This window comes from Diadema setosum, chromosome 5 (assembly GCF_964275005.1).
Source record: "Diadema setosum chromosome 5, eeDiaSeto1, whole genome shotgun sequence".
NCBI lineage: Eukaryota > Metazoa > Echinodermata > Echinoidea > Diadematoida > Diadematidae > Diadema > Diadema setosum.
The window spans coordinates 3,778,184-3,788,499 of NC_092689.1; the positions used below are offsets into that span (position 1 = coordinate 3,778,184).

Below are 10,316 nucleotides of genomic sequence, written 5' to 3' on the forward strand. Positions count from 1 at the left end.
ATATTTGCCAGCACATCCACGTACCTGTCAGCAATAGTGATATTTCGCAATATCAATAGAAAAAACTTTTACTATTGATGCAAAATAATGAAATGGATGCTTTCCATCTTTCCCTCTGTGAGTGTTAAGAGACCGTTTCTGTAATTATTACAAAGCATGGATGTTTCTTTTCCTACAGTCTAGTAATGCTGCGTTTACACCATGTTCCCGGCGGCCACGGCAGCCCCGTTTCAGGTGACAGTGGACAAAGCGGGACGGACGTGAAACAAAGCGGCGAGAAGGGATAGGTAAACGTGACATGCCGTGATTGTCGTGGATGCCGTGTCAGATTTTCAAACTCTCAAAAAAAAAAAAAAAAATTGCCACGGCAGTCCCGGTGCTAATGAGGAATATTGTATACCGTCATAAAACGGGGTGAGAGCAACGAAACAGGACGGCACGTGATAGGCCATAACAGAACTTAGCGGCGGGCAGTAGCGGGACGCGACGGAAAATATTGATAGTCTAACCTGACCAGACACCGACACCAGACACCAACAATGAATAGGACCTAGTAAAATGTCGAAAGAATGATACAGCACTATAACCATAGCATTTTTTTCGAAATTGATCAGTTAAAGTACGTAAATTTTGTTATTCTCGTGTGCCCAATTAAAGACTACTGTGACGTATATATGGCTACTAAGCAATCTCTGCAAATCGGCACACAAATAACCGAGTCTTCAGTCCATAGCTTGAAACTGTGCTGTGGTGTCCTATTCTCTGTCTTTGCTATGTACAGCTTACATCTCACACTTTACACCTTGCATCTTGCACTGTGTCTGTACACCTTACACCTTAGTTGCACCGTACACCGTACACTTTGCATGTTCAATCGTTAAGGTCAAATTAAATGAACAACAATAATAAGCATTTGTGCTCAGTTATACATCATGGATTTTGTATGAATGATGGATAAACAAAATTAATGCTATAACACTGCTCATTTAGCCTGACACTTGGGTTTATAATCACATCCAACCCCTTTCTCTTTATCTCCAATTATTGTCAAATACACCTGCTGTTTCCCTGTTTCAGACCTAATTCAACGCACACGGTCCCAGAATCTAAACAATACAAAACTACTATCTTATACTTATCCTATAGGGATTGCATCATCATAACCAATTAATATCCAAGTCCTATGGAATTCATGCCGTACAACTGCACTCATTAGTATTCACATACTAGGTGATAGGCCCTGTTACAGCCTTGTAACAATTCTACGCACCAAACTTGTTTGCTTAATCAATTTTACTTATTAATTCCTATACACCCCGTTGTACTTTATACATACAGTACGAATATTATCCTTCCTCCTACTTTCATCTGTCATATCACAGCACCTTCATTTTCATGCTTTACGCAACCCTTTTTTTACACTGCACATTCATACGCTACTATTGACTTGCACATAACTAACATACATGTACATGCTCCAGCGTACATACACATGTAAATCGTTCAAACTTTTACACCTACATTTTCGCATATACAATTATACCTTTTATCATCTTTATACTCATACATCATTTCAACATTCCTCAACGAAAATCTTATCTTTGCAATACTTACAACATTGGACTTACACCGATTAGCGTGAATTTACTTGTAGAAATCACTGCCCACAAACACCCTGGTCTGTGATTTTTTAGTCTGGCAACCAACGCCCCCTATCGACCGAATAACTCAATCCAAACCATAGAGCTGTAGAGCTCTATGATCCAAACAAATCCCCGCTTCTGACGCCACTGAAACAAACACATACTTCGAACTTACAACTACACAAAAGTAAACTGTGTTTTCGTTATTCATTTGCTTGATGATCCCAGTGTGAAAGAGCGTTGAGATAATGAAGCACAACAGACGAACAGGAAACAAAATTTTCATATTTAATCTCTTTGTGTTGCATTGATCGACATTCATTTTCGAATGTTTTACCTTTTCCCACTTTGCTCAGTTTCTAACCTGCCTTACAATACCATACGTCTAGTGTTTACACGGGTCGATGAACAGACAAGGAGAAGAGCGGGGCTCAGATTCAACATAGTGTGGAATCAATATTTTAAAATCAGAAGTTTGAAACAGAGTATACTCGGGGGTCTCTGTTCACTCCTATGTCTGTCTCTTCGAAAACAAAACCAAATAGGATCGTTTTGTGTTGTTGTTGTTTTGTTTTGTTTTGTTTTTGTCCCACTCTTGGTTTAAAGTATAGATGACTTTTTTTTTTCTTGACCTAAAGATTTGAAACAAATAGTGTAGAAAGGAACATCTTTCATGACCGAGGAATAAGCGAACTAAGAACATCATTTCCTATTCACTAGAAAGTGTGTACTCTTGACCATTATTGTTGATCCGCAGGAAAGTTATGTTACATTTTGAAATTAGATAACCTTATCCTCGATTTTGATCAAACTCCTGGCATTTGACTTGTACGACTGTACGTTTCTGTTCATAGTTTTCACCACTATAATTATAGGAACAAGAACAAGGAGTGGGGTGGAACTAGAACATGTAGCAGTGGAGCTTTTGTAATTCAGCTGCCAAAGGAAGAAAATAATGCTAAGCAGAAACCTGGAAAGTACATCGTGCTTTCTTCTTGTGTGTGCTCCTTTTCTTCTGTCTGCCCACGGAGATGTTTAGTGATGGAGAAGACTAACCTTTGTACCAATGCTACGCGGGTCTATCGCATGCAAATGTTGATATTGCTATGACAAAAGACGACGCTTCTGTTGTATGTATACGCATCATTCCTCAATATATGCGTCATTCCTCAATGTACGCGTCATTCCTCAATCAGAACAAGCAAGCAGCAGTTTGCTTTCGCTAGTTTCAATATTTTCGGCAGCAGTTATTTAGTGTGTAGAGAATAGGACACCAGAATGAAAATCAGTATAAAAACAAAACAAAACAAAACGAAAAAAGAAACCCCAGTACTTCTTTTACTGTACAATGATACTCAAGTACGCAGAACTACGCATTAACCAATTACTTAATCTGGAAGATTTTTTTTTATATACAAGTGCTAAGCCTGGAGAACAAGACTATGCTAAAAACATTTTCTTGCAGTCTCATAACATTCTAGAACTCTCTGGCGATAGACACCGTCGCGTCGATTGTTTGCTGTGCATATAGTTGTCTCAGCAGGAAAATGAATCGACGGGAGAAAAAATATTGAACTTGCATGTAACTTCAAGGGATGGTTTTAAAAAATGGATGAGGTGAAGATTCAGCATTCAACTTTTTGCGAGATATCTAGAAGCAACTTTATGAAATGTTAAAGAGCATGCAATTCTAAGAGGAATTCAAAGTTTATCTGATGAAAGTCAGTTTCAAAATAGCTGCGATATAAAAAAAAACAACAAAGAAAAACAAAGCAATCGTATATAAAAGGTGAGTCCCACCTTTTATTAGGATCGCTCTGTTTTGGGTATTTCAGCCATTTTAAAGGCAATTTCCATCAAATAAATTTTGAATTCCTCTCAGAAATGTGTGCTCTTTCAAATTTCATAGGAGCGTTCTCATCATCTCAAAGAAAACCGAAAACTATACCATCCTTTTAAGCAGAAACATTGACTTTTAGTCTATTTCGATACATCTCTTCGTATAGCGGCATCGCCTCTTCTCCAAGAGCGATGACGTCGGGGGTCAGCTTGTCCTTAGGTGGAATCGGTGCACTTGCATTAAACTTCGAGCTTTCCAGAGCCACGCCCATGAATGCTTTGTTTTGGTATAAGGTGTCTGCAGGCCACTTCCAAGTCGCAGTCACTTCCCGTGAAGCCTCCCACTCCAACATGGACTCGGAGTAGGGGAAACCCATGGCCTGGCAGTACTTGGACATCACCTCACCGGGATGGTTGAGTAGGTCGGAGGCATCGATCACCATCGTGGACGGGTCGATGTTCTCCTTCACGTACTTCCACAGATTGTAGTGATGCTGGTACGCATCTTCGAAGTAGTAATCGGCTAAATAGTAGCGCATGTCAAATGTATCTTCTTTGTTTTGTGATTCATCTAGTAGGTTGCCGGCGCTCAGTTGCTTGAATCCAGCCTTACGCAGGGAATTGTAGACCAAGAAAGGATTCCGGATTAGAAAGGCGTGTTTGAATCCAGCTGGGAGATACATCCGTAGACGTTCATCAGTCATCCCCGAACTCTGATCTTTTACAAAGACGTATTTCCAGTCAGATTGTTCTAACTTCCTCTTCACGTTCGGGTACCTAAATAGCAAAGAGAGAAAAAAAAAGGTGAACTCTGGGAACTCACATGAAATGAAATGCATAATATATCTTGATTAATTACCTCGGTATCCAGTACGTATATGTACGAGTGAATATGAGCAATGCATACTTTGCGGTGGTAACAAAAAAAGAATAAACAAATCGATGAGGTGACTTATTGAAAAGCAGAGCTTGAAAAGCGTAGAGCACTAAAAAATGTCAAAACAATATCTAATAATGTTATATCTACAGTGATCTATTTACAGTTATCACTGGTTAGAGCATCTTACGACAAATAGATACTACAGGTAATTTAAGAAACCCAGATCATACATGATATCTATTTTAGATTATTTTAACGTATCATGGAGGACACACAAACTTAAAATGAAATAATGTTGCGGCACAGACACTATTCATTGAGCCATACGTGCAGAAATAATATAGTGACAAAAACTAACAGTACATGCAAGCACACACCCATTTTGATAAAACACACGTAGGGCAAATTGAAGAGTCTGGGAACATGTCATGAGATACCATGACATCATTGACGAGAAGCTGACCTTTCGGGTTTAAAGGGCAAGTCCACCTTCATATACATAAGGATTGAGAGAATGCAGCAATATTAGTAGAACAAATCAGTGAAAGTATGAGGAAAATCGAACAATCCGTTCAAAAGTTATGAATTTTTCAAGTATTTGCGCAGTCACTGCTGGATGAGAAGACTACTGCAGATGACTACTGTCACATGCGTACAACGATATAAGAAAAATAAAGAAAGAATTTCACAAAACTTTACTTTTTGAATAAAGTGCGTATTTCTTCGACTTGCTACTGACGTATGTTAAGGTTAATATTATTCCCCAAGCCTTCTGAAAGAGAGAAGTCGAGTGTTCTTTTGTTACGCAAGAATACGTTGAATTTTGTTTATTCTTTCTTTATATCGTTGTACTCACGTGACATCACAAGCTATAGTAGTCTTTTCATCCAGCCGTGACTGAGCAGAAACTTAAAAAATTCATAATTTTGAACGGATTGTCCAATTTTCCTCAAACTCTCACTGATGTGTTCTACTAATATTGCTGCATTCACTCAACCCACATGTCTATGAAGGTGAACTTGTCCTTTAACGGGCGTAGTATTTACATTGCATTATGCCAACATTCTATATGCCCTGATATTTACCTAAAGTCAACCTCTTCCCTTAAAGCAGCGTGGGAAAATTCATGTTCAAATCATTTACGTGTTAAAGTGCATGCAGCAAAACTTTAATCGACTGCTACGTTTGAAGCAGCACAAAGCTGGCACAAAACATTTCAATGGGAAATTGCCCATTTTGTATAATGTATTATTATGTTTCTTGTTTCCTTTTTGAGACTCTGAGGCTGCCATCACTATCAAGCACGTGCTTAAAGACGGCAGGCTCCTGCATATATTTTTCCTTCCTCTTTATTTGGAAACAAGTGTATCATCGATTCCTTTGATCTCATTGTTGTTATCTTTAAACTTTAAAGATTGTGATTATGATATTATGAATGTAATATTGCTCTTTTCCTTATTCTGTTGCCAGATACACCTGTTGTGATTTTCATAATGTATGAGTTCCTTGAAAAAATGCAGAAATAAATCGAACTGAAACTGAAACTGAATGGCTTATGGAATCATTACGTCTGAAGTTGCATCAATAAAGGGCCAAATAATAGTGAATAAATATTTTTAAAAATCACTCCTTGGAGATAACCTAACAAAAGAATCAGGTCATAACAATAGCCTTATATAGAAAAGGTTAAAACATCTGAATACAGTCGAAGCTATAAGGAAGAAATTCGGTATAAAGAAAAACAAATATCCAATATTCTGTACATTACATTTCTTGGTTTTGCACCTTTCGAGTCTTGTAATGAAATAAACAAAAAATCTAATTAAAATCTCTATCAAAACTGAAAGGAGAGGATCGACGTGTTAGTTATTTGATCATCGCCCTCCACTGACCTTTTTGTTTCGTTCATTTTTTTTAACTGAACTTAAATGGAATTTTCCGTGTCTGATTTTGTTCAAATTATGAACTGATTCATTCGAATACTGAGGACTTTACCTCACAATGTTTCAGTTTCAGTAGCTATTACAAACCCCGTAACATAATGTAATCATAAAGATGTGTTTTTTGTTCAAGGAAATGATTTTATTTATCTACATAAACCCTTATTACTTTGTAGTGTTGTGGTGTACCTGTTATATCATTACGGGACATTTAAAAAAATCTATTGCACTGGGTACCCTATTGTTGCCTTATAGTCTTCATCAACTACCTGTCAACTGGAGTATTATAAGAATGCTTTGAACAACTTGTAACATTTGGGTGCTTCTGGCTGCAACAAAGCCAGTGCCAAAGTGGTTAGGAATACTCTCGAATTCACGCACAAATCAGCAAGGGCATCAAACGAACATTGAGTATGATACTTACTGCAGTCTTTCGATGTCAAAATCACAAGAGAGAATTTTACCAAGTCTCTCCGCAGCCATCTGAAAGGGTTCTTCGTAGCCAGCGGAACTGATCGGCACATCAGTAGTTCCAGCTTTCCCCATTTCTTCCCGGGCGAAATTGCAGTAGCCGTAGGGCTCGAACCAAACTTCGCAGTCGGGAATACCGCCCATACATTTAGCAAAGGCCGTCGAGACCATTCGCGGCGTCGTCCACAGGATGGCTTTGCCCGTCCCTTCGACGACGTTTGGCTGTTGGTTTTCCATGACCAGGCTTCAAAGCCACCGTCAAAGATACAAATGCTAGGAATCTCTTTGACTGTGAGAAAGAAACGGTACAATTAAAAAAAAAAAACCAATGTGCGTGAGACAGCGGTAGACGGTGATTCCGGTTTTAGTTCAGGACCCCATACGTACACCTCCAAGCGTTTATCTCAACAGTGTGATAATGATAAAAGCACTGGTAATAACATGTGGAGCACACAGGTTTGTCGATAAATGGGGGGGGGGGGGGTGTGCTGTCACTGTTTCACCGTCACTGCTATGACTAATTGCTATATTTGGGTATTACATAGTATACTTTTGTACACTGCAAAAGCATCAGTTTTAGATTTAACACAACGGGTTTTAAATCTATCACCGATCAAGTGTCAATAGAGGACCACACCCACAGGTGTAGAAAGTATGTTGTGATGGTGTTGGAAAGTGTTCACCTGGCACTACGTGTTAATTTGACACTGCAGCTGGTGATTTTTTGACACTGCGCTGGTGTTAATTCAACAATGACACCGCATGGTGTTGGTTTGATATTGCTGGTGTTAATGTCAATGGCAAAACACCCGCCCAGCTTCAATAGCAGACCACACCAACTGGTGTTTCTGTGGTGTAAATGTGTTCACACCTTTTTTTAAAAACAAAATCAAGTACTTTATCGGAAAATTCTTGATCGTCTTGTTGAAGTTCAAAATCAACAAGAAAAACAGTAACTAAGAAACTATTCAACAAAAATTGTATATTTTGAAATGACACCCGGAGATGTTGATCTAACACCACAAATGAGCACCGAAAATTTGACACCAGCTCGGTGTTTCGTATTTAACACCGGACTTTTTGCAGTGTACTAATTAGATAGATATTATTTGGGCATTACACACGCATTATCGATTATGTATATATGTATATATATATATATATATATATATATATATATCGTAATATACAACTGTGACAATAAAGACAATAGATGTCGCATGATTTGTCTGTTCATACAAACACTGAATATAATGGATTGAGTATGATTCAGCATGAGCTAACGTCTTCAGGGTGTATTTTGGCAACATACTACTTTGGCAATTACAAGACATAACACAATGAGGATAATCGTAGTTACGGTAAATGAAAGTAAATATAAAGGGCATATATGAAATTACAGACATGTCGTATTCAATTCAATTCGATTCAATTCTAATCGTCCAATAGAAAACATTATAGGAAATTCAATGCGGGATTTCTAGATTATGTAAATGATGGTGCTTAAAATGTCGAGAACACGAAAAAGCACATGATAAATAAATAACTGAACATACATATAACGAAAAATGGTAAACAGAAATAGATAAAGATAGAAGACTATAGTTTACCTGCTTGGCAGACGTGTGTGCTGCTTGGGATGTGTTGAGGCTACTATGTGGAGGAATGACGAGGAATCATGTGATATACCAGCAGTGGCGGATCGGCGGGGGGGGGGGGGGGGGGGGCGCCCGACTGGCGTTTGCGCCCCTTTTTTCTTTGTCAGCCGATGAAACCCGGAAATGGCACGAGAAACAAAAAAAAATTGCACGTGTAAGCCGATGAAACCCGGAAGTGGCTTTTTGGTTTTGATTGTTTGTTTGTTTGGTTGTTTGTTTGTTTGTTTGTTTTTGCTTGTCTGCTGATAAGCTGAGCAGTATAAGCCATGATGTTATGCCTTTCCAGAGGACGTCAACAAATTCAAGCTTCAGCGTAAGATGACGGTCTTCTGCATTTTGTTTGTATTAATTCGATTGAAATATCAATGATTTTCCATGATTTTGTTTTTGTATGATTATAACTCACCTTTACAATATTTCATTATTGGCACATTATATATGATTATATTTATATTAATTTTGTGTTGGATATAGGCCTAATATGATTCGTATTATAAAAATTGTTTGTTTCGTTGTATATACTTTGTGAAAAATGCAAAAATTAAATCAAATCAAATCAAACCCGGATGTGGCACCATTTTTTTTTTCTCCACCCCCACCTTTCTGGAATTCCTGGATCCGCCCGTGTACCATGTATAGGGTGAGAAAGATGGTGTGTGTGCGGTGGTGGGTGTCTGGCAGGGTTTGGGTTTGATGGTGGCTTTAAATAGGTGAGTATGTCAGTAGAGGATTGTTTGGAGAGTATAAACTAATGGACATTCTGGTGGTTATTATCATGCAGTCTTTGACATTATATTCATGTTTATTTACATCAACTTGTTATCCTTCATTGTTCATCGTGTTATGTCTAATAATTGCCAAATATGTTGCCAAATCATGTCCTCAAGTAGTTAGCTCATGCTGAAATCAAATCAATTTAGATTTAGTATGTTAATTTCTCTCTATGGTTTGTTATGGTCAAGACTTGTCCATGTTTGTAAAAGCAGACAGTAATGCTAAGGAAGACCAAAAGTCGAAGGCTGCTTCCCTTTACCCACCTGTCGTTGTGCGACATCTGTTATCTTCATTGCCACAATAATCATCAACCTTCCCAAGATGACAAAAGCGTTTAGCAAAAATATAAGCGTCGTACCACTATAGTATTATGATTCCTTATTCATATGGCGCGAAAATATATCACATTATAAACGCCCATCAGACCGCTGAGCGCTTTCTTTTATGCCGTCAAACGGTGTATATATACGAGGTGTGTAAGACCCGTGGCGACGGGGGTGGGGTGGGGTGGGGTGGGAGGGGAGGGCAGATATTGTGTCGAGCGACCTGGACCTAACAGAGATAGAAAGGCCACGTTTCGGGAAGATCGGTAACCCCTGTATAACCCGATTCGAATCTACACATGCTCTGGGGTATTTTGGAACAGAAGAAACTTCATTATGAAAAACCACTCCTACCTAATAATCAAACCTCTGCAAATTGTTACAAACGTTAAGATACTGGGCACTTACTAAAAGTCTTAAGCCATAAAGCAAACTTAACGGATACGGACCATATGGCTTGCAAAAAAAAAAAACACCAACAAAAAACAACTACTTAATCATTAAATCAAATCAATGAAGATGAGATTGAATTGTATTTCCATTGATGTCATGCCAAATATTTGTTTTAATATGAATCATAAATGCGCGAAATATTGCAACAGCTCTACGCATTAGACTTTTATATATGACATTTTGACGATCTTTTGTCATTGCATAAAAACAGTTTGATACTATAGTTTCTGAGATACAGATTATAGGTATGAGCTTTAGATGCCCCTCAAATAATGGGGATGTGCTATACTTCATCACAATTCATGCCGAACACATCAGACTTCATGCAAACATTT

General features: G+C 38.2%; 1 protein-coding gene across 1 annotated transcript; it reads right to left on the reverse strand.

The window, feature by feature from the left end:
• Positions 1-3,598: 3,598 nt before the first annotated feature.
• LOC140229145 (uncharacterized) lies at positions 3,599-7,010 on the reverse strand. The gene is made up of 2 exons (XM_072309410.1): positions 6,727-7,010; positions 3,599-4,259 (listed from the first exon to the last, which is right to left on the reverse strand). Exons 1-2 carry the CDS (start codon positions 7,008-7,010, stop codon positions 3,599-3,601), a joined length of 945 nt encoding a protein of 314 aa, XP_072165511.1.
• Between the last annotated feature and the right edge of the window lie 3,306 nt (positions 7,011-10,316).

Excerpts from the sequence above, each read along its gene's own strand:
- LOC140229145 (XM_072309410.1), bottom strand. The coding sequence starts at position 7,010 with ATGGAAAACCAACAGCCAAACGTCGTCGAAGGGACGGGCAAAGCCATC. Across the intron at positions 4,260-6,726 it reads TTTGACATCGAAAGACTGCA|GTACCCGAACGTGAAGAGGA; the intron begins GTAAGTATCATA and ends TTTGCTATTTAG.